Here is a 24,652-nt window from a genome sequence, read left to right as displayed (position 1 = left end):
ATGATCCAGCAATTCCACTGCTAGGTATCTATCCGGAGAAATCCAAAACTCTAATTCAAAAATCTCTGTGCACTCCTATGTTTATTGCAGCACTATACACAGTAGCCAAGACATGGAAACAACCGAAATGCCCATCGGTAGATGACTGGATTAAGAAACTATGGTGCATTTATACAATGGAGTATTACGCAGCCATAAAGAAGAAAGAAATCTTACCATTTGCAACAACATGGATGGACCTAGAGAACATTATGTTAAGTGAAATAAGTCAGACAGAGAAAGACAAATACCATATGATCTCACTTATATGTGGAATCTAAAGAAAAGAATAAGTGAATGAACTAATCAGAAACAGTTTTGGAGACATAGAGGTAAAACTGAGGGTTGCTAGATGGGCAGGGGGGTGGGGATAAGGGGGAAGGTGAGGGGATTAGAAAACAGTCGGTAACCACAAGATGGCCACGGGGTTTTGAAAATTAATTTGGGGAATGTAATCAATAATGTAAAGATTTTGCGGGGTATCTGATGGACACTTGTCCCATTTGGGAGACCACCTCAGGGATGATGTAGATGCTTGATCACTGCACTGTACACCTGAAGCTGAACAATAATGAATGCCAACTATAATCTTGTGTGTGTGTGTGTGTGTGTGTGCGTGTGTGTGTGTGTGTGTGTATACTTACAAGAAGCGGAGTAAAGCATCAGGAATAGAGACAGTGGAAATGTAATGGCTCTGTGAGATATCAGAGGGATAGTGGATGGGGGAGGGGGGTTCACACAGTGTGAGGGATATAAATGACAAACGTCTAAGTATTACTTTGTCTTGTGTACCTGAAACTAACTAAAAAAAAAAAAAAAAAAAAAAAAAAACAGACAAAGCTATCACAAGGAAAGAAAACGACAGTCCAGTATCTCTTATTAATAAACAACAAACGTCCTCAACTCAACTCATTACTAACAAATAGAATTCAGTAATATATAAAAAGGACTATACACCATGACCAAGTGAAATTTACCCCAGGAATGCAAGGCTAGTTTAACATATAAAAATCAATTCATGTAATACATTATCTCAATACAATAAATGGAAAAAAAACATTATCATCTGAATATATACAGAAAAAGCATTTGATAAAATCCAAGAATCCTTTTGATAAAACACTTGTAAACAATAATATAAATGGAGCCATTTTAAAATGTAGCCAAAGCTGCCATGCCAGAAGAACTAACTGCCTTGTATATCTTACCCCTCAAACCTTGAAATGTTAAAAACAGGGTAAAATATCTTTTGGACTGGGCCTAAGCAACCTTGTTTCCCAAAAAAAATTATTTGCAAAGATAACAAGAAAGCAGTCACTATGACTACTGGGCTGAAAATTAAAACATTATTTAGAATTAATATCACTATATATTATCTGCACTAATAGAAATGGCTTCCTTCTATTGATGTAATTGTTCCCCTTCCCTTTCTCATAAATACTTATTGCCTTTGTCTCTTAATCAGAACAATATTTGGGCTTTTGCCTGAATTAATGATTCCCAAATAGCTATTCCTTTTGGTCTCAAATAAATGCTTGTTTGCCTCTCACTTTGAAAGGCCTTTTTATTTTTAGGTTAACACACTCAACAACCAGGAATAAGAGGGAACTTCTTCAACGCAATAAAAAGCGTCTATTAAAAGCCCACAGCCAACATCATGCTCAACGGCGAAAGACCAAGTTCTTTCCCCTAAGATCAGGAGCAAGACGGAGAGATCCAAGATGGTGTAGTAGATAAACACTGTGTCTGCTGCCTTCCATGAATACATTAAAATTATAGAATACAACTAAATTATAGAATAATCAACCTGAAGAACCATCTGAAGTCTGACCGAAAAGAAGTTTTACAACTAAGGATGTAAAGAAGCAATATCGAGACTGGTAGGAAGGACAGAGCCAAGGAACGGAATGGGCTGACCCCAAACCTCCATGTGGCGGCTGAGAATCAGGAGGGATATCTCGGCTGCAGAGTTTTTTCCCAGAGGAGTGAAGGATCCCAACCTCACACGAGGTTCCCCGGCCTGGACTACTGGTGCCAGGAAGAAGAGCCCCCACAACATCTGGCTGTGAAAAACAATGGGGATTCTGACCATCGGATGGGATGGAAGGCTGCAAGAAACCCAGACATCCTCTTAAAGGGCCCATACACACTCACTTGCTCGCAGGCACTCACCTTGGACTCCTGTGGAGGGACGGTGACTTGGGGGGCGTCAGAGGCATACGGAGGGCAGACAGAGGTGTGTGACTGGAAGAAGAGGTCTGGAGTATAGTCGCCATTTTCCTTTTGAGGGGGCCTTCTCCCGTGCAGCCGGCAGGTGGGCTCCATCTTTCCTGTGTTGAGCCCGCCCCCTATGCTTATGGCCAAATCTGAATCTGATTGGTCTGGTGAGCTCCTGCAGCTCTGCCCTGCTGACTCACTGAGACTCAATCCCACTCAACTCTCCCAAGAGACACTTTCTTGGTGAGCCCCCAGCGCCACCGACGTCCCACTCTTTCTTGGAAAACTATGAGTCCGTGGGCCTCATGCTGGCAGCAACTGGCCTGTGGGGACAGAGTCCCAGAAAGCAGTTTCCAGGCTCTTGGCCTCACATGGAAAGGTGCTAGCTTGGGTAGTAGATGGTCATCAGCTGTGATTAGCTGGCCATCAGCTGTTACCAGTAAGCCATTAGAACTGATATAACTGCCATGGCTAAGCTAGCAAGCACGGATTGCAGTTAACAAGTGAGATTGGTTGGCAGAGAAGTGGACAACAGGTTGTGGATCATGTGGCTCCTGCTTCCTGTGTCTCCAACCCAGCTGCCAGAAAGAATATAGTGGTGTGACTCCCCTACCTATGGCTCCGTGGGTGTTCCTTTTTGGCCTCACCACATCCTGCGCTTTTTTTTACGCAGGATGTGTGGGACGCAGGAGCTGAGACCCTGCATGACATGGCCTCAGTGTGCTCTGAGACTTTTGCTGAGTCACTCCAGGCCTAGCACTGGCACCAAACCAGAATTTACATTGACCTAGTGACCACAACTCTTTCCACTCTAGTGACTCCCTGAAACCCTGCCTCACCCAACTTGTGTACAGGTGGCTTTAACAGTGGCTGAAACTTAAAAAAGCCTGCGGGTGGCAAACAGGCCTCAGGGTGTCCTGGCTTTTTGCGGAGCTACCCCAGGCCCAGTACTGGTGGCAGCCATCCTCATTTTGCAGGGTGGCTTCTCCCATGTGCCTTGAAACTTAGCACAGGCAGCAAAAACCCATAGATTTCTTTGTAGCTCCTACCATGTAGTCCCTAGCCAGTCACAGGCAGTGGGTAACCTGGGTCTGCACCGGAACCCCTCCCAAGAGCTGCCAGAACCAATATACTTGGAGATTGTCTTCAGGTCATAGTAGAGCACCAACCAATTAGCCCCACAAGCAGCATACACAAAGGGCAATCTCAACAAGCACCAGAGCCACTCACTGAGGTAAGCCTCCTCACACAGCAGCCCATAAGGTGTGGGTGGGGCCAAACCCCATGGCCCATCAGCCTGAGGGCCAATCCCACCCACTCATGTGCCAATAGTAATCAAGTCTCAACTCTAACAGGAGGGCACACACAACCCACACAAGGGACACTCCTGGAGCACACATAGCAGGTGTCCGTGGAGACTGTGCCACTGGGCCCCACGGGGCACCTACTATATCAGGCCACCCGGCCAAGACTGGGAGACATAGAAGATCTACATAATACATAGAAACAAACATGGAGAGGCAACAAAAATGAGGAAACAAAGAAATACGTCCAAAATGAAAGAACAGGAGAAAATTCCAGAAACAGAAATAAACGAAATGGAGGCAAGCAACCTACCAGAGACAGTTCAAAACAATGGTTATAAGGATGTTCAAGGAACTTAGTAAGAACTTCAACAGAGAGATAGCTTGTATTAAAAAAGTCCATAGAAACCATAAAAAAAAAAATCAGGAGTGAAGAATACAATAACTGAAATGAAGACTGCACTAGAAGGAATCACCAGCAGACTAGATGAAGCAGAGGATCGAATCAGTGATTTGGAAGACCAAGTAGCAGAAAACACCCAATGTTAAGCATAACAACATTCACATCATGGGGGTACCAGAAGGAGAAGCGAGAAAGCATGGAATTGAGAAACTATTTGAAGAAATAATGACTGAAAACATTCCTAATCTGGTAAAGAAAATAGACATACAAGTCCAGGAAACACAGAGCGTCCAAAACAAGATGAACCCAAACTGGCCCACACCAAGACACATTATAATTAAAATGGCAAAGGTTAAAGAAAAAAAGAGAATCCTTAAAGCAGCAAAAGAAAGGCAACTACCATGTTTCCCCAAAAATAAGACCTACCTGGACAATCAGCTCTAATGTGTCTTTTGGAGCAAAAATTAATATAAGATCTAGTCTTATTTTACTATAATATAAGACCCAATCTTTACAATATAATATAATATAATATAATATAATATAATATAATATAATATAATATAATAATATATATTATATACCGGGTCTTATATTTATTTTTGCTCCAAAAGGACGCATTAGATCTGATTATCCAGCTAGGTCTTATTTTCAGGGAAACATGGTAGTAACTTATAAGGGAGCCCCCATAAGATTGTCAGCTGATTTCTCAACAGAAACTTTGCAGTTCAGAAGGGATTGGCACAAAATATTGAACGTGATGAAAAGCAAGGACCTACAACCAAAGGTTCTCTACCCAGCACGGCAATGTAGTCAATAATATGGGGTTTGTGGCTCCTACCTTGCATCACCCAGATCTTCTATCCTCTCGGCTCCTCTGACTCTCACTCATAAGGGCCCTTGTGGTGCCGGCCCGGTGGCTCAGGCGATTGGAGCTCCATGCTCCTAACACTGAAGGCTAATGATTCCATTCCTACGTGGGCCAGTGCCAGATGGCTCAGTTGGTTGGAGCGCAGGCTTTCAACCACAAGGTTGCCTGTTCGACTCCTCGACTCCCACAAGGGATGGTGGGCTCCGCCCCCTGCAACTAAGATTGAACATGAGCACCTTGAGCTGAGCTGCAGCTGAGCTCCCAGATGGCTCAGTTGGTTGGAGTGCATCCTCTCAACCACAAGGTTGCCAGTTCAACTCCCACAAGGGAGGGTGGGCTGTGCCCCCTGCAACTAACAACAGCAACTGGACCTGGAGCTGAACTGCGCTCTCCACAACTAAGATTGAAAGGACAACAACTTGACTTGGAAAAATAAAGTCCTGGAAATACACACTGTTCCCCAATAAAGTCCTGTTCCCCTTCCCCAATAAAATCTTTTTTTAAAAAAAAATAAAAATACAGACCCTTGTGATTACATTGGGCCCATTGAATCCAGGATAATATCATCTCCAGATCTCAATCTTCCCATCTCCTTAACTCACTCCCATCTGCAAAGCCCCTTTTACTCTATAAGGTACATATTCACAGATTCTGGGGATTAGGGCATGATATCTTTGGGGGACATGATTCAGCCGACCATAGTCCCCATCTGAAGTTCTCCCCCTTCCTGACACTTACCAGATTGTGTGTGAATGGGGTGACTATTTGTTTATTGTCTGTCTCCATCCCAGACCCCAAGCTCTACCAAGCAGGGATACTCTGTTCGAAGGCACCTCCAAACCTGTCACAGTGTTGGGTATGTGGTACATGCTGGGGGAATATTTGTGGAATAATTGAAATAAAAATTACCTGTGACAACAGCCAACAAGTCCCCCTCAGTCCAAGTGGTAGATAAAGAACCTTGGGGGAGGGGGGGCAGGGTGGGTTCCAGGGTCACATGTCCTGCCTGATGGGCCAGTGCACCTTCCAGGACAGCCGGCTTCCCTTTGCTTCCCAACGCCAAAATTCCCAGTCCCTGCCCTTCCTCCTCCTTTCACTACAGACAGGATGACAAAGGGAACCTTTGCTGCACAGGAGCCACAGTCCCAGCCCCTTGGGAAACTAAAACCCACTCTGCACAGAGATGCATGAATGCAGTGGCAGTATCAGAGGGAGGGCTGGCCTTGACGCTGGTCTGTCAGTGGGCTTTCTCCAAGAGCTCTCACCTAGCAGGGTTGGAGCAGAAGTCCCACGTCCCAGGAGAAGCTGGCATCCAGAGGCCGTGAGAGCAGAACCGCACCAGACACAAGGCCTCAGCAGCAAGTGCAGCAGACGCAACGTCTCAGCACAGTTTGTGCACAGTGGGGAGACAGTCATGATCCCCCCGCCACCGTGAGCACCCTAACAGTTCAAGAATGTGGTCAACCTGTGCACTCTGCCCTTCCTCCAGGAAAAGGAGGTGACTGGAGAGAGAAAGAACGCTGTGCAGATAGGAAACGGAGTTGATGCAAAGGAGCTTAGCGATGCATCTGAAATGCGTGCACCTACTCCCTCCCTGGCGAGACTTGAGGCTTTTGTGAAACAAGGTTTCCCCTCTTCTCTCTCTCAGAAGTAGGATGAAGCTTTGATTTTTTTTTCCCCCCTTGTCTGGGGGAAGGGGTGCTGGAACCATCACATTCTCCCGGAGTCCCTCGGCTGCAACAGGGGACAGACACACAAATCATCCCAGGATGTGAATGCAGGTGACTTCCAACTGAGGGCCAGTCAGCTGTGCCCAGAGCCACCCTCACCCCCACTGCACACTACCTGTCCTCCCCAGCACTGAAGGACCCTCCCTGGAGACCAAGCACTGCCCCATCTTACTTCCCTAAAAACCTAGCTTCGACCTCCTCCTGGATCCCTTGGTCACTGTGACCCCTGACTTTACCCTCTGCCTCCCCGATCCTGCTGCAATCCCTTGGGCCCCACACACACCATCAGCATCCTGAGAGAGTATGGGTTTGGACTCGGGGGCAGGCAGATATGGGCTGAAGTTCTGGCTGGGGCTTATTCTCAGTGGCATGACCTTTACTGAGTCGCTTGGTCCCTCAGAGCCTCAGTTTTCTCATCTGTAAAATGAGAATATGGTTACACCCACCTCATGAAATCAATTAAGGCTGCAGAGACAATCCATGCATCTGGCAGGAGTGATGGGACGCAGTAAGTATCCAGTAAACCAGCAGCTAGGATCACGCCATCATCGTCAGTACCACGGTGACGTTATCAGACGGTAGACCGTGCAGCTTTCTCCCCTGAGTCCAGGCTGGAAGAAGGCAAGCCAGCCTGGCCCTGGGAGCTAGAGTCAGGCTTTCCCTGGAAGAGAGGGCAAGCAGAGCAAGCTCGGGAAGGTGTGGATGGCGCTAGGCCCATTGCACCAAGACAGAGAGCCAGGCTCCAAACAGCCCCATGGGGGTCTCAGTTTCTTGAGGGACCACTCGCACAGGAGGAAGTCCAGCCCAGGGGAGCTGCTCTGAGGGTCTCTGCCCATGGAGCCCACAGAGAGGGACTACTGACAGCAACTGCATGGCCCACCGGCCTCCATCCCCCAGAGTCTTATTCTACAGGGGATCCCTGCCCATCAGCCTTTTCTTCCTTTTTTACAGGAGAGAAATGCCTTCTGGAGGTCCACTGGGCATCTACTGTGCCAGCAGCTACAGAACCATGTCCAGGGGCCTGGGCCCACATGGAGACAGAATAAGACCCCTGCTCCACCCTCAGGGGCCCGCCTTCCATGGAAACAAGATACACCTATCTCAGGGGCTGCCGGTGAGGGGCTATGAATGAGGAACCGGACCTGGCATTGAGGGAAAGGCCAACCAGGTCCGATTCTCTGTGTCAACGTGTGTGTATGGGGGAGGGCGGGCACGAGGTAGGGGGGTGAGGCAGCAGCCCCCCAGCCCAGCATCAGAACCACCTGATAGCTTTTTAGGCAAATCCTGCCAAATCTCAATGTCTGGAGGGGGCCTGAGATCCCCAGGTGTGTGTGACATGGCCAGACTTGGAGAGATTGGGACACTGCCTGACAGCAGCCGGGGACAAGGCTGCAAATAAAGAAATCCCAGTGGGTAGAGACAGGGCCGGCCAAGGGTAGGGAGGCCACTGCTCCTTCCAGATACTGGCCTGTGACTGCTTATCTCATGCCTTGGAGCCCCCGAGGTCATCCTGGGTCATTGCTTTGGGGTCCATGGTCATCAGAATGATGCCCCCCCCCCAAGGTGTCCACATCCTGATCCCCAGAACCTGTAAATACGCATCTTCTATGGTGAAAGGGGCTCTGCAAATGGGATTAAATTAAGAATCTTGAGGGAAGATTATTCAGGGTTATCTGGGTGGGCCTAATGTCATCACAAGAATCCTTAGAAGCGGAGACCTTTTCCCAGCTTCCGTCAGAGAGAGATGTGACAATACAAGAAAGGCCAGAGAGATCTGAAGCATGAGAAGGACGCTACCTCTGTTTCTGCTTTTGAAGATGGAGGAAGGGGGGCTGCTCGGAATGGCCCTCAGTGGACAGCCATCGGGAAATGGGGACCTCAGTCCAACAACCACGAGGAACTAAATACTGTCAATGGACTGAGCAGGAAACAGCTTCCTCCCTGCATCCTCCAGGAAAACACTGCCCTGCCAGCACCCTGACTTTAGCCTAGTGAGACCCATGCTAGACTTCTGGCCTCCAAAATGGTAAGACAAGGCTGGCTGGTTAGCTCAGTTCGTTAGAGCGTGGTGCTGATAACACCAAGGTTGCCAGTTCGATCCCCGCATGGGCCACTGTGAGCTGCGCCCTCCTTGAAAAAAAAGGAACTGTAAGATAACACATTTGCGTCACTTTAAGACGCTAAGTTTTGGGTGATTTGTTAAGGCAGCAAGAGAAAATGAATGCAAAGCTCCTTCTTGCAACGCCAACAAGCTGCTTCAGGTTGTCAGTGGCCCTTGGATGGAAAACAGTGCCTGTCTCCCACATTCAGGACACTCGTGGTTATTGAGGCCCTGCTGTTCACACACACACACACACACACACAGCCCATGTAGTGTTGACCCTCTTCCAGGAGCCACACAGGAGAGGGCAAGCACCAATCCTTTTTCTTCAACCTTGTGTTAGTTTCCCAGGTGGTTGTAACAAAGGACCACAAACTAAGTGGCTTAAAAAAAAAAAAGGATTTATTCTCTTACAGCTCTGGAGGCCAGAACCGTGAAATCGAGTTGTCGCAGGCTGCGCTCACTCTGGAACCTGTAGCATTTCTTCCTGCCTCTTTCAGCTTCCGGCGTTGCAAGCAATCCTTGGAGTTTCTTTGCATCACTCCAATTGTACCTCTGTCGTCACAGGGCCTCTTCTCTGTGTGTCTCTGTGTCCTCACCTCCTCTTAGAAGAACACTAATCATCGGATTTAGGACCAACCCTGATCCAAGGTGCTCTCATCTCAAAATCCTTAACTATTTGCATCTGCAAAGACCCTGTTTCCAAACAAGGTCACAGTCACAGTTTCTGGGTGCGCATGAATTTGGGGGGACACTATGTAAACCCTTCGAAAGGTAAGCTGCTATGGCCTCACTTATTTGCTGGGGCAGGAGCCTCCTATGGGAGGCCTGAGTTCCAGCCTCAGTTTCCAGCCTTGCTCACAGACAGGGCTGTGGGGAGGTCCCTCATAGAAGGAACGACCTCAGGCCCTGAAGACTGAATTCTGCCTGAATCGTGCCAAGCATGTCACAGGACCAGAAAGTTCCTGGCGACAGCATGTACCTTACACAACCCCTCCTAATTGCTGCCTGGATGAGGACACAGACTGTTCCCGCCACAGTCTGCCAGCTCTGACTTGATGTCGCCGCAAGAAGGAGCCGAGGGCATTGAAATCATGGCATTCCTCCGTTTCTCCACTCTGTCCTGCAGACCAGAGGCTCTGCCGTGTGGCCAGGGGGCTTCTGAAGGACCACGCACATCTCCCCCCTGGCCTGAGAAACTGTCTTAAAGCATTTGTGTTTACAAGGGAACAGGGACTCAACATTTGTTTCTGGCAGGAATTAATTCTGAGCTTATGATACTTAATAAAAACCAGACTGCACCCACGGGGTCTCACCCAGAGTGGCGCCAGCCTTCCCAGTACTTCTGGGGGGGAGGGGTAGGATAGGTAACCTGGGAGAGCTGCCCACCCACATGGGCCCGAGGGTGGAAACCACTGGGATAAACCCAATAACCATCTCGTAACTTCTGGAGTCTTCTCCAAACCTCACAAAAAGGGAGGGCGCCATGAACCTTGTCTCAGCCCTGCTCCTCACTTCCAGAACATTCTTCTTGGCCAGCCCACCCTGTTGTATTCGTTTTCTAGGCTGCATAACAAAAGACCGCCAATATAGCCACTTAAAACAGCACTCATTTATTTCCTCAAAGCTTCTGTGAGTCAGAAGTTGGGCAAAGCTTAGCTCAGGACCTCACATCATCTGAAGTCCAGGGACCCCTCCCAAACTCACGTGCTTGTTGGCAGAATTCATTTCCTTGCATTTGTAGGACTGAAGTCCCTGTTTTCTTGCTAGATGTTGGTCAAGAGCTCTCAGCTCTCTCTGGTTCCTTTGCGTGGGCCCCCATAGGCCATTCACAGAACGCTCTTTGCTTTCTTCCAGGCCAGCAAGGGAGTGTCTGACTTCTTCTGTCTCTGCATTCCAGACCTCCTGTTAACGATTGAAGGGATTGAATGTTTGTGTCCCCTACAAATCCGTATGTTGAAATCCTCCTCTCCCAGGTGATGGTATTAGGAGGCAGGGCCTTTGGAAGGTGACTAGGTCATGAGGGTGGAACCTCTTGAATGGGATCAGCGCCCCTATAAGAAGAGACAGAGAGCTTGCTTCCTGTCTCTGCTCTCCACCCATGTGAGAACACGAGAGAACAACCATCTGCAAGCCAGGAAGCGGGCCCTGCCAGACACCAGATCTGTCACCACCTTGATCTTGAACTTCCAGCCTCCGGAACTGTGAGAAATAAATTTTGCTGTTTAAGTCACCCAGTCTATATTTGTCATAGCAGCCCATGCTAAGACACTCTCTTTTTATCTTTTTTAATTGAGGTGAAATTCACATACCATAAAATTAACCATTTTAAGGTAAACAATTCCGTCAATTGTGATTGAAAAAAACGTTGTTTACATACAGTGAACAATTCAGTGGCATTTAGTACATTTATAATATTGTGCTACCACCACCTCTATCTAGTTCCACAATATGACAGCACCCTGTACCCATTAAACTAGACCCCCTTTTAAGAGCCCACCTGGTCAGGTCACGCATACCCAGGGTGCTCTCTGTTACAAACTGACAGCCAACTGATTAGCAACTGAATCACAACAGTGACATCCATCAAATTCAGACTCAGAGGAGGGCATTTTACAGGACATACACACTGAAGACTGGAAATCTTGGGGGCCATCTCAGAATTCTGCCTACCCAATGACCAGCCCTGAGGGATGGCTTCCTCCCTCTGCTCTAAGCTGGGGTCCACTTGAACAATCTCATACGGCAATATGAGAGTTGAGGGTCTGAGCCGTAGGCAGAAGAACCTGGATGTATGTGCTCTGCCAGCTCGTGGTAACACAGGGCCCTTCTCAACCTCAGTTTACTCATCTGTGAAATGGGGATACTAAGCATAGCTACATACCTGATAGATAAAATAACATTGATTGATCCTTTGCCCGAGGCTAGCTCCATGCTAAGTACTTTAAATACATCCTTCTGCGGCCAGGAAATGCTAGCTTATATTATCATTGGCATCTGCCTCCTTCCTTTTGTTCCCATTCATTCTAACTCCCCAGACTTTTGGGCTCTTTCTGGGCGAACCATGAGACAATGAAATTCCTACCGAAAAAGAAATCATGGGTTTGTTTCTTCTCGCTAGTCTGGGCCTTGCCTGACATTCTGTGCCCCCAGCAATGCTCTTCCTAGCTTGTTTGCATCTCCCCACTTTGCACGTGACAAGACCAACAATTGATGGAAGCACCCCTGCAAATGAGGGGCTCTCCACAATCCCCAACAGTCCAGACAGTGAGACCAGGGATCAGGCAGTTTCTGGATGCTTCTCCCAAAAAAATTGGTACGGTTGGCAGAGAAATTCTCCCATAGTACAGCCCCTCAATCTTCCAACCTCTCCTTTGAGAGACAGGCTTTCCCTGCGGCAGTCAAAGCGTTTGTCTCTGGATTGGCTTTCCATCAGATATCCTGTCCTCTCTTGTGGAAGAGGGAGTGATAAGATCTGACCCGTGGGCGGCTGTCAGGCCAGGCCAGCTCTTCCCACAGCGCTGGAGGCCGCCAGGGAGGGCTGGGATCAGAGAGACAGAGAGAACAAGATCCCTGATAGTTCTCTACTGCCCAATGCAGATCTCGTTTTCCCCTTAATCAGAATCCTCGTATATGAAATCCTCCTGGCAACAGTTTTGCATTAACTGTCTTGGTTGACTGACTTTTCATACGGCTCTTCCAGGGAAAAGTGCACGCAATGTGGCTCAGATTAAGCAGTATGAAAGGAATTCCTTGGCCTCAAAGCCAGGGACTTGGCTGTGAGCAGCAGAAAGGTCCCTGGCATCTTGTTTGATGTCCCTGCAGCGTGGGCAGTGCCCATGTTGGGGGTCACATTGGAGGAGTCTCATCATTTCTGAAAGGTAGGGCTAACCGTCCCAGGGCAGCAGGGCTTAGGGGCAGGGACACGGCCCAAAGCTGCAATGCATGCTCACCTGGAGGGTCTCCTTGGCTTTGATGGCCTGCTGTCCATTGGGTCACTCTGGTGGCCACCATAGACAGACCCCAGCCAACCAGGCCTTCAGGATGTTCCCAGCCAGGCTCTGCCAGCAGCCTGTCTGGAGATACGGCCCTGGAAGCCTTGTCCAGAGGGTGGGCCCTGCCTCTGGAGCCTAACACATTGGCCAGCTTCCAAGTGCCATCGTGAGTCTCCCCATGCCCACCCTCTACCCTACCTGGGGTTTGAGCAAATCTTTTCTTCTCAGGCCGCCTTGCCTAGCATAGACTGCGCCCCCAGCTTGTTCCATACACCCCCAGCCTCACCACCCTTGCCCTGGGAGCAGGCCATAGAGACTCTGAGGGGTGCAGGGTGGGGTAGGGTGGGGCGGGGCAAGTCCCTGTCAGCCAGTCTCCCCAAGCCCATGGTCCACGAAGGAGCTGCTGCACTCCAGTGGGCCCTGTGCCATGGTCACATGCCCAGCCCAAGGCCCCAGCAACCTGGAACCCAGAATGTCCCCAAGCATAATTCGTGTCTGAGACCAGTCCCCAGGGTGGGGACTGTGTTCCACCGCTTGGCAAGGGACCGGGACTCCAAAGGGAACAGCTCCTGCCACCGAAGGATCTGAGGCTGGTGTTCTAACTGTTTTGTTAGATTCTATATTTGTCTACTTGGCCTCCATTAATCACAGGGCCAAACTACCAGCCACAGGTGTTTACATCTTCCAGAGCCCATCCTGCAAACCCTTTACCTAACCCTCACACACTACACACACTACACCAATACTGACTGCCCTGCCCTAAATCACCCAGGGCCAGCTACCAGGTGACTAGGAACAACTCCTGCACCCCAAGCTCACTGGAATGATTCAAACCAGCCAATCCTGCTACGCTGCCCTGCTCTGACGTTCCTTCCAAAACCCAAAGGAAGGCTTGCTGTCCAGAGATGGCTTCTAGGTGCAGGCAGGGGAAATGAGGCTGACACCCATAATGACGAGCCAGAACATTCAGGGGACCCAGGTGGCTAGCATCTGTTGGTCTGAGTCCTGTAGAACTGAGCCATCTATAGACTGAGCCCAGAGATCTGCTGAGGGTCCCCCTAGAATCTTCACCTGGACTGAGGAGTGCAGGTGAGGGAGGAAACTGAGGCTCCAGCAGGATGCCCCCCACCCACCCCCAAAAGGAGCAGAAGGACCAACCTCAGGTGTCACCTGGGGCTGCAAACAGTGCAGCTCTCAGCAGGGGAGCTGACGCCATGTAGTTTCCCTTCACCCCCTCACTGCTATGCCCCGGAACCACGCCGCCTGTAATCTCATCCCGTTACATCTGTGGTCTATACCTCTCTTAATGAATCTCCCTCATAAACATCTCCCAGAACCTTTTCCCTATACTGCTAAGTTTTCAGTTCATTTGAAGGCTGGCTCTCCCTCCACAGGTCACTCAAGCCCCTCTTATCCGTGGCCTGGCCTCCTCCAGGAACAGGACCATCTAATGCTTGGCAGCACCTCTGGATCTGGCTGGGGTCCCACAAGGGATCGTGGGGAGGCTGGACCAGCCCTGGGCAGACGGGCTACCTCGGATGAGGACAGGATGCAATGAGCACACGACGGTAAGGAGGAGGGCGGGCAAGGCATTGGCACTTTCTGGGTCTCCTCTCCTCATCTAGAAGGAAGATTCATACAAGGAAAGTACTTTGTGGGCACTGGGGCAGGGGGGATGGATCCAGGTCCCGATATCTCCCAGCTGGTTAAATGGGCTACAAGGTCAGGGTCTGCTGGTGTTTCTGCAGGCGGGGTACACAGCCCACAGCAGAGAACGCTGTGCTCACCTGTCCCAGTGGTCAGGCAGGAAGGGCCCCACGGACCCTAGCCCATACCAACCATGGCCAAAAGGTCTGGGGCCAGATAAGGACCCCCACGCTAGAGGCATTGTTGTGCGGGGCGGCCTGCGGGGTCTCTGCTCCCGCTCCCCACATAAGAATGCAGGACATGGCTAGCCCAAAAAGGAACACCCACGGAGCCATAGATAGGGGAGTCATACCACTGTAGTCTCGCTGGCGGCTGGGTTGGAGACACAGGAAGCAGGAGCCACACTATCCGCAACCTGCCGTCCACTTCTCTCTGCCAACCAACTTCACTTGCTAACTGCAATCTGCCTCTCTGCAATCTGCAATCCACACTCTGCCACTTGCTAGCTCAGCCACCATCTTCTTGCTAGCCCCCCATTATCTGCTAGCTTAGCCATGGCAGTTATATTAGTGCCCAATGGCTCACTGGTTACAGCTGACGGCCAACTAGCCACACTGATGGCCATCCAATCAGGCAGCCACTTCTCAGGCTTCTCCAGGCCCCTTCCTGGACTCTCACGGCTATGAGGACCCCTCACCCCCACCCACCCCATCCCAGTCTGGCTGGGGTAAGAGGGTAAAAGTGGTCCCTGGCCCCTTCTCCTCCACTGGGAGGAACAGGAAGAGAGTAATTGAATCAGCACTTCTCACCCCTTCTGGAACATTCCAACATGGAAAACCCACTGAGCAGCTGGGGAAGCAATTTAGTGACTTTAATTAAAGGCTGATGACTCTCCCACAGAGCCCCACCCCCACACACAGCTGGGAGGACCCACCACATCTGCCCTCAGTGTGTTCTGAGGCCCAGTTGGGCACCTGGCACTGGCGTTGGCGGTTAGGCCCGGTTTCCACTGGGAGGAGGGTGAGTAGAATAAACTAGTTCTCTCTTTCTCCCGCAGCTTCCAAAGTCTGCCTTCTGAGCTGGGCCTGGGCCCAGAGCCAGACTAACTAGTGGCCCCCACAGCTCTGTACCCAAGAAGCTTCAGGAAGGGGAAAATGGGTCACGTTGGCAGTCTTGGGAAAGGGACTCTAAGTAGAGGGAGGAAACGAGCCCAGAGAGCACAGCTGCCCTGTTCTAAGGCTGGTTCCATCTCAGTGTGCACCTTCTGTGGGGAAAGGTATGTAGGCAGAGGGAACAGCATGTGCAAAGGCTATGAGGTTGGAAAGATTACAGTAGATAGAAGCTGACAGGAGCCAGAGCTTAGGGGTGAGAGAAGCACACAGGCGGGGAAGGGGGCACACCTCAGAGGGCTTAACAGCTGCCATCAGGCATCTAGTCTTCATTCTCGAAGCAATGGGGTAGGGGAGAAGGTTGGAGTGTTTTAAAATAATGCGGTCTAGTTTACTCTGAAGACACCTCTCTGGCTGCCATGCATGTGGACTGCTCATTGCAGGAGAATAAAAACGTTGCCAGGGCAACAGTGAGGGATCCCTGAAGCCATCCAGGCATGAAATGGCAGAAGTTTGGATGAGGGTGTGTCCAAGGAGAAGAAGAAACGTGCAGGGATCAGGCTGAGAGCTAGGCCAGGGGCTGTCTTGCCTTCCCCCCTGCCCTTGCCACCAGGCGGGGTGGCATGCTGTCCCTGAGTGGGGCCCCTGCACAAGGAATGGGGACAGAGCTGCCAGGCCCCGTGCTCGCCACCCAGCAGGGATTCCAAAATGAAGAGTGCTCCTTCTTCACCGTCATTATTGTATATTGGGGCAACACTGCCGTCCCCCACATCAGAGGTCCGCGTTATGGAGGAGGCTATGGGTACATCTCACCCACATCTGCCACCAGCTTCACCAAAGTGGCTTGGGAACAGGCCCCAGCCCTGCCCCAGATGTGGACCTAGAGAGAGTGCTGGCCCCTCAGGGCAGCTCCAGATGGGAATGTCCTCTGGGCCCAGAACCAGGAGGGAAAGGGACAGGTCTCCTGGAGACAGACACCCCCATCTCCCTCCCCACCTGCTGCTGAGCCTCTTCTCACATACCATCAGCTGACCCCATGTCCACACCACCAGTGGGTCGTGTGACAAAGAGCGTGGCCATGGACACTGGTGGGGCCACTGGCTCACCGTCGTCCAGAAAGGAGGATGGTGACTGACAAGCTCCTGCTCCCCTGAAAATCCTCCCTCATTCTGACCCTGGGGCCCTGGACAGGGAGTGGCTCCAAGCAGCCCAGGGGTGGAAAGGCCACATCAGGGCCAGAGCAGAGGCCACTGCCGGGTCCTACGAGAGCTCAGGGCAGTAAGGGAATGCCAGGTCTGGGCTGTAGGGGTTCTGGAAGTCATTGTCAGAGCAACTGGTGGTCACCTGGCAGACAGCACTATGGCCAGGAGCAAGAAAATCATTAGTGAGGAGCCTCACATTCCTGGGGGAAGAGGGGTGGACAGCGCATCCCAGCCTGCCTCACTCTGGCCTGACTAGGTTAGGAGCTGAGCAGACAGCTGGGCTGCAGATGGGCCTCCATTCCTGCCCATCCTCCCTGCACCTGCAAGAGGGGTAAATGCAGAACTGGGGCATCTATGGCCTGGGGCAGGGGGTAGGCCCACTGAGTGGGGGCACCCTGCAGTGGGGGCGGGATCTCATGGGTGGGGCCTGTGGTGTGGGTGTTACCTGTAGGCACAGGCTGTGGTAGGCAGTGCTGGGCTGCGTGGGGAGCTGCTAGGAGGCTGTGAGAAGTACCATCGCCTGCACACAGGAGTCAGCTCACACTCACTGTCCAGCAATCCCACCAGGCTTCCAGGAGGAAGCCCTCCAACCTTAAGGTCATGTGAAAGAACACAGAGCCAAACTTTATTTCTTAAATAGTTCTCTCTACCCAGAATGTGCACACAGCCTGCTCTGGCAAGGTGGCAGGCATAAATTAAGGTTACTGAGTGTCCCCATGCAGAGCATAGGCTGGCCTGGCCTCTCAGTCCCAGCCGAAGTCCTGGCCGGTCATCTGGTAGAACTTGCGGTTGAAGGGCCTGTAGAAGTCCCGCAGACGCTGGACCACGGCCTCGGGCACCCGGGGATGGGGCCGACCTTTGGACTTGCCCAGGCAGCGGGGGTGGCCGCTCCCCTGGGCCTTCTTGAGGCAAGGGAAACCCTTGGTGGCATTGAAATAGAAGTGCTTGTCTGTGACGACCCGTTTGAGGCCCAGAAAGTCCTGTACACGGCCAACTTCTCCAGCTGGGTCACTGACCAGGCGTTCACCACTGACAAACAGGAAGTGGGACAGGGGAAAGTAGCGCAGCCAGTTGTCCAGGTGCTGGGCATACAGGCCGATGCGCACGGCACTCCAGGCTGTGTCCACTGGGCCCAGGCCGTGGCGGAAGGCCAGGGCACGGAAGCTGGGCAGGCCCGGGGTCTTGGAGAGCGTCTGGGCATAGTCGGAGATGGCCCGAGTGACAGGATTCCGCACCACTACGATCAGCTTCGTGTCCGGGGACATGCCATGGATGCGGGAAGGGGCCTCACGAGTCACAAAGTAGCTGGGGGTCTTCTCCATGGTGATCTGTCCATCCAGAGTTCGTGGCATCAGGCTCCTGTGGGATGGACAGGTGGGCTTGAGGAGAGGTGGGCATGAGTGGGTGCCGGTTCCCCTTAAGCCCTCCCATTATACACCAGCCCCAGGCACCTGAGACTCACATCTCCTCCCCCCAAGGAAGCCCCAAACCTCCAAGGTAGGTGAGCGCACCCCCCCATACCCACGCACCGAAAGTGCTAAGGTAGAAAGCCCCGGATGTGGGCTGTGAGAGCACCCAGCCCCAGCACAGGCCGGCGGTGGGGGCCCATCCCACCAGGCTGCCCACTCTAGCTAGCCTGCACCCCAGCCCCGACACTGCTGTGCCTCTCACCCCAGACCAAGCACCCAAGAGGCCAGCGGCGTGGACTTGCCACACACAGGGCTCTGCCCACCCTCCCCACCCTGAAGGCCCCTGCACTGTAATTACCCCAGGTCACACTTTCATTAACTGGCTGATGGTGTCCCTAAATTAGGCCATTAATGATGGACAAGTGTGTCAACAAAGGGCACCATGCTTCCACTCCCTCCCTCCCCTCACCCTTTGATTACAGCCCTGCTAATTCTCACTGACCTGGGCCTCATCCAAACGCAGAAGCACAGCCCAGCACATTGGAGAACCGTGAGTGAGGTGGCCTGAGGACCCATCCCAAGACCGTAGTCACTAGGGCCTCCCAGACCTGGCTCAGGTCCCAGGATGCAAGGCTGTGACTGCAGTGTTTCTAATCATTCCTCTCATTCTGATGGGGTGGGTGTGGGGGGGCACTAACCCTATCCCAAGGTCCTGGGAGAGTCAGCTGATGACAGCCCCAACTGCCCCAAACTTGGGGAAGCCCCTCCTGAGCACACAAATGGGTCATGCCGGGCACCCTGAGCAGTGTCCCAAGACCAAGCCTCCCCTGCCAGCCAGCCAGGTAGTGCAGGGTGAGGCTGGGTGGGGCGCTACAGGGCCAGCTGAACAAACAGCTCCAAGGGAGGGCTGGAAGGAGGGCTGGGAACTAGGTCAATGGAGGCAGAGGCGGTGGGGCCTGTGCTAGGATGGGGCAGTCTGCCCCTGAGGCCCTTTCCTGCCTTCTGTCCTCTGAGGGTACTGCCCCCATCCCCACTGGCAGCCTCCAGGTCTGGCCCCAGCCAGGAGAGTGATACACAAGGCAAGTTCAAGTTTCATACAGCCCAAGGGATGCCCAGACTCTAGCCCCTGGGAGGCAAGGCCCCAATCTCCTCCTCCTGCTCAGTTCACCCCACACTGAAATTCAAGCCTAGGGCACACACAGGTGCCCAGACCCACACACTGGGGTGCTTGGCTTGGAGGGTGCTGCGGGTGTGAGTCTCTGGCGTGCCAGTGGCTCCCCTGACACCACCCCATGGACTCAGGGGAGATGAGGGAGCTGCATAGTCTTCTGGCTTCTGGTAGCTTCCCCCACTCCTCGAAACAAGGCCCTGGGCAGAGCTGGTCCTCAGATGTCACAGGAGACAATCCTGTTTTCCCATCATGTTGACAGAGCAAGCTGGAACTTCCCTCCACTCTACTTACCGCCCCATTGGATAGACTGGCACACTGAGAGAGGAAGCGGGAAGTTGCGGGTGTCAACACTGATCCCCAGTCCTCCCACCCCTGTACTGTAGCCGCTGGAAGGGGGGTGTCAGCATGGCTTCTGCTCCCAGAGTCCCTGCACCCATGCCCTGTCTCATGCCCTGGGGCTCCAAGTGAGAACGTACCCAGCCCTCCTGGGGTAAGTTCGGTGAGACTGGGGGGTGGAGGGTGATGCCAAGGGCTGAGGCCAGAGCTGTAGCCTGGAGTGGCAAGCTCAGGGGACCCCTGCTTTCCACAAGACAGAGTCAGAAGAAGGGGAGTCGCACCCACTGAACCTCGCTGCTGAGACGTGTGAAGGGAAGCCTGTGCCAGGACAGACTGACAGGTGGATCAGAAATCACTGTCCCTCTGTTCATGGCCTTCCTCAAGAGAGGAACAAGCCCAGATTACTCCCGGGCCCTCCTCTCCCACCTTTGACACCCTTTCCCATCTCTTTCTTTCCCTAGGCACCAAGTGACCCTGGGAACCCACCCTCTTTCCCCTCCCAGACTGGGCACTTTGGGTTCTGAACATTCCCCCCCACCACCACTGCTCTTGCCTGAGGGGAGGGGGCAGCAAGGAAGGATGCCAGGGAAGTCAGTGGGGCAGAGGTGGGAGGTGCCTCCAGGACACCCCCACCATGGAAGGAGGATGGGAATGGGGAGGGGATGCTGACTTTCCAGGCCCATTCTTGCAACAAACCAGCTTTGAGATCTGAGGTCTTTGGGATCAATTACTTATCCTCCCCCACCCTCAGAAGCCTGTCCTGGCCAAGGCACAGAGGAGGGTGGGTATGGGGGTTTTGGGGGGGGGGTGGTGGGAGAAACTGGGGAAGGAATGAGAGGAACAGGACTCTGACCTCCACACGGCAAACATCTGACAAGTTGTTCCATGGGCCCTCCCTCCCTGCTCATCTGGTCTGCATTTCCCTGCGGCTTCCATCCAGGCCCTGGCCACTCTCCCTCCTCAGTCTCATTCCCCCTCATGTACCACACCTTGCCTGGGCCCCTCCAGACCTGCCTGGGATCCAGCAGAAACCAGTTAGGGTTCCTGTGTGGAACCATAGGGTGCTCGGGGTGAGGTCTTGGTCCAAGGGGCCTCTTCCTGGGATAACACAGGGAGAAAAGCCCCACAGAAGCCGGGGTCCCTCTCCCCACACACTCAGACCCCCACTCCCTGTGTCAGCCCTGCGAGCCAATGGGGTTTCTCCACCTGCACCCTTCTGTCTCCTCTCGCTTTTTCCAAATACTATGATCAAAGTACAGCCCCACCTGCCCCCAGGTGGGGCACTCCTCCTGATGCGATCTTGGAGTGTTTGCCTAGGGCACCCCAGCACCTGCTAAACAGAAGGTGCTCCGTGAGTGAGTGCAGAGATGAGGAAACGCTGACTGAGTTTGGAGGTACCTGGGGGTCACGGTCCCCAAGATGGAGGACCCTAAAGAGTCTGAGAGATGGGCTGAGACCCAGGGAGGGGGAAAGGTTTGGCCAAGACCAACTTTGGGCAGCCCCAGGATCCACCCGCTGAGGCCACCAGAAGGGCCAGGGTCCTTGCCTGGAATGAGCCTGCTCCGCCTCTCCTCACCGCCCAAGCCCCCACCCATAACAGGGCTCTGCACTGGCTGGAGGCTCCGCCCAAGGTTCTGAGAGCAGACAATGCTGCCAGACTGTGCCCAGGAGCTGGGCACCCTCTTTGCAGGCTGGGGATACAAGCCGGAGTGGGCATTTTCAGAGGCTCATTACACACTCAGAACAGGTTGAAGGACAGGCAGGTGCAGGGGCAAAGGATACCTGTGAGCACACCAAGTCCACACATGGCCATAGTCCTTTTGACGGCACTGGGTCACACACACTCCAGAAGCTCAGCCAGCCTGGCTCTCACTTGCTCTGCACCAGTCAATAAGGGGTCGGGGCTAGCCAGCCCCAGGGACACCTCCGGGTGAATGGGACGGGGCTGCCAGGACCTGACACCCACCCCTCCCCCACTGGAGGCGGCTCTCAACATGAGGAAGGAGAAAGTCTCTTCTCTACCAGAGTTAAACACACTCTTAAATCCCCTGGCTTCCATCTTGAGCACCCCAGTGTCCCAAGAACCCCTCCTCAGAGCTGAGGATTTGACCCCCAGTCTGGGTCTGACACCTGCTACCTCTCAGGCTCTTTGTCCTCCCTGTCCTGTCCCTCAGAGCTGGAGCATGCGCCCTGCGCAGCCTGGACGGGGCCTCAGGACTCCCGGGTCTCTGAAAACACTTTTAGGGTGAAATCGGTTCGAGCCTCCCCTCCAGCCCCTCATGAACCCAGCTCAGCATCCCCCCCAGCTTTTTGTAGTCAAAGCTCTTGGGTCAGTGGGGGCTCGTAAGTTTGCACTACAGTTAAAAGCGTGTCCTCTACCGTTCTGCCCCCCCCCGCCCCCCCTCTCCTGGCGTCTCCCTCCTCCTCCCCGCTTCCCTCCCGCCTCCCGCCTGTCGTCTCTACAGCAATGAGGGATTAGAGATGCATCGGGAGGCCAGCGGCATAGTCAGAGTGGGGAGCGGTCTCTCTGAGCTCTGAGGGTGCCGGCATTCAGCCAGTTGGGTCCAAGGATAGACTCACCTCCCCCAGCCCCACCCGGCATCACCACCTGACTTCCCTTGGAACCCCCGACAGCAGCAACCCTTCAGAGCTCAGGAGCCAGGACCCCTGTTCTCAATGGGGCACCTCCAAACCCATGAGTGGTTTTAATGCAAAAGTCAAAAATAGTAAATGGGGGTAGGGGTGAGGAATCTGGGAACAGAGAAACTGGTGCGCCTGAAGGTCAAGAGTCTGGGTCCTGTCACCCTCCACTCCCCACTAATTCACCAGGTGACCTTGGGCAGGGTCTTCTCTGCCTCATAGGGGCTGCCCGGTCCCAAGCTTGGGGATAAGCTGAAAGCAGTGGGAAGTGGGGTGACTCACTCTCCATCTGTAAGCCCTCATTTCCCGCCACCCCCCCAGGAAGGGACAGGGCACATGGCAGGCTTGTGTGTAACTGATGGAGGCAGCGGGCAGGGCCTCACACTCAAGGCTTCAGTGCCAACCTCAACAGGGAGCAGCTGGCCTTCCACCAGCCCTCAAGGCAGGCTGCATCAGCTGGGGCTGGGTGCTCCCCCACATTCCACACCACACCCCAAGTCCATCCCACGTGGGAGGCAGGGCAGCTACAGAAACCCATGACAGGAAGCTGGGGACCTAATTCCCACCTCTGGGCACTGACTTAAAGGCATATCCCTTCCTCCTAAAGCCAGACTTTCTCCAGACCCTTAGGACCGCGGAGGATTCCTCTTCCCAGGATCCGGAGTCTTGGGGGTAGACACTTTCTAGGAGACTGCAAGGATCCTGAGGGCCTCTTCCTAGGGTAACTGGCCAGCAGGGGAGGGCGACTGAACCAGACTCATTTCTAACGCTCCTCAAACCCCACTGGGATCGCAAACCACACCTCTCGCTGGGATCGCACCCCCTCGCCTCCAATCTTGCTGAGACCGCCTCAGCAGCCCCGCACCAGAGCTTTTCCTGGAGTTTTCAAAGTTTCTGGGATCCCCCGGCCAGTGACCGCTCCTCCTTTCCGTAAAACCCGTTGCAGGAGGGCCGCGTCCTCAGGGTCAAGCCTCGGGCACCCCACCCAGGCTGGTCTCAGCCCGCAATACCCCAGACCCCTCCCCGCCGCGTCCTGGGGGAGACCCCAGGGGCGCACCACGCTGTTTCCCCGAAGGCACCCTCAGCGCGCGCACAGAAGCCGATAGAGCGGAAGGGCACGGGGGCTCACCTGTACCAGGAGAGGCCGCGCTCGTACCACCTGTCGAAGAAGTGGGGCTCAGAGCCGAGGGCGCGGACGTCAGGGTGCAGGCGCAGGAACTCCAGCAGGGCGCGCGTGCCGCCCTTCTTCACTCCCACGATGAGCGCCTGCGGGAAGCGCCGGCGGCCCGAGCCGCTGGCCACCGGCAAGACCGGAGCCTCCAGGTTGCGGGCGGCACGGGACGGCTCAGCGGGCGCGGGAGCCGGCGCGGGGACGCGGGCAGCCGGCGGGCAGCGGCCCGGGAGGGCGCAGAGGCAGTAGGCGCCCAGAACCAGAGCGGCGAGCAGCAGAGGCGCACGAGGAGCCCGTAGTGTGGCCCCCGGCCCTGCCCCAGCGCCCTGGCCGCCCCCGGCCCCGCCGCCCTGGCCGCCGCTACCTGCCATCAAGCCGCACCGCGCCCAGGCCCGGAAGCGGGTGCTGCAAGAGGGCGCGCATACCGGTCCGCGCTGCGCTCGGGCCGCTAACGCCCGGCTTCTGCTCTGAGTCCAGCCGCCCTGCCGCCCAGGAGCGGGCGCGGGGCGGGGCCGGGGGCGTGAGCGGGATGCCCCGCCCACACCAGAAGCCCCGCCCACGGTCGCCACGGCGCGACTCGGAGCCTCAGAGAGTACCTGGACGCGCTCTCTGGGGACCCTGGGCTCCAGCCCTCTCGACTCCAGATCTTCACCCTTCCACTCCGGGATGGGGCGGTGGCGGATCAGGACACAGAGCAGTGACCCGGCTGCGCGCGGGCTCCAGCACCAGCTCTTCGAAGGTCGATCCCGCCCCTCGCGGATCAGGGAGGCACGACTGGTGCGCCAGCTGAGCAAGTGAGCTAAGCAGGCGCGTGGACCCGGGCCCTAGTGCGTAGAGGGGTCCCTGGGAAGTCTGCAGCGGGAATGGGGCGCGCCTCGCTGACAGTCGGCTTGCCATTCATAAGGGTCACAGCCCTGGTGTCTGGAGCGGGATTACCATTTTAGAGTTGGGGAGACAGGCCCAGGGAGGACAGGCGTCTTGCCCAAGGGCCCAGTGGAATTCCGACTTAAGTCTTCTGCCCCTTCTAGTGTCACCATCTCTCTGCACAGCCTGTCCACCTGGTGTTCCCCTGGGCTGTCAGTGACCCATCTCTGACACTGGCAAAGTGGCTCCTGTTGGAGATGTGAAAGACTCAGGAGACCTCTGCTGGGGGAACTAGACGGAGGAGCCCAGATACTGGCCTAGGTGCTCCCTCTGAGGGGCAGTGAGATTCAGGGGCCAATCACCGCTTTGGTACCCGCTGGGCACTGGACGCTCTACAGGAGCTTTACGTAGCCCTAAGTTCACTGAACTTCCAGCACAGCACA

At 53.9% G+C, this 24,652-nt stretch overlaps 1 protein-coding gene across 1 annotated transcript; it reads right to left on the bottom strand.

Moving 5' to 3' along the window:
- Positions 1–17,216: 17,216 nt before the first annotated feature.
- Positions 17,217–23,950, bottom strand: HS3ST6 (heparan sulfate-glucosamine 3-sulfotransferase 6). Its single transcript, XM_019713185.3, has 2 exons — positions 23,304–23,950; positions 17,217–17,977 (listed from the first exon to the last, which is right to left on the bottom strand). The coding sequence occupies exons 1-2, from the start codon at positions 23,714–23,716 to the stop codon at positions 17,362–17,364; spliced, it is 1,029 nt and encodes a 342-aa protein (XP_019568744.3). The 5' UTR covers positions 23,717–23,950; the 3' UTR covers positions 17,217–17,361.
- Between the last annotated feature and the right edge of the window lie 702 nt (positions 23,951–24,652).

This window comes from Rhinolophus sinicus, chromosome 10 (assembly GCF_057876585.1).
Source record: "Rhinolophus sinicus isolate RSI-liver-muscle chromosome 10, RSI-T2T, whole genome shotgun sequence".
Taxonomy (NCBI): Eukaryota; Metazoa; Chordata; class Mammalia; order Chiroptera; family Rhinolophidae; genus Rhinolophus; species Rhinolophus sinicus.
The sequence above is the reverse complement of the archived record's forward strand: the minus strand, read 5'-3'. Positions and strand labels throughout refer to the sequence as shown.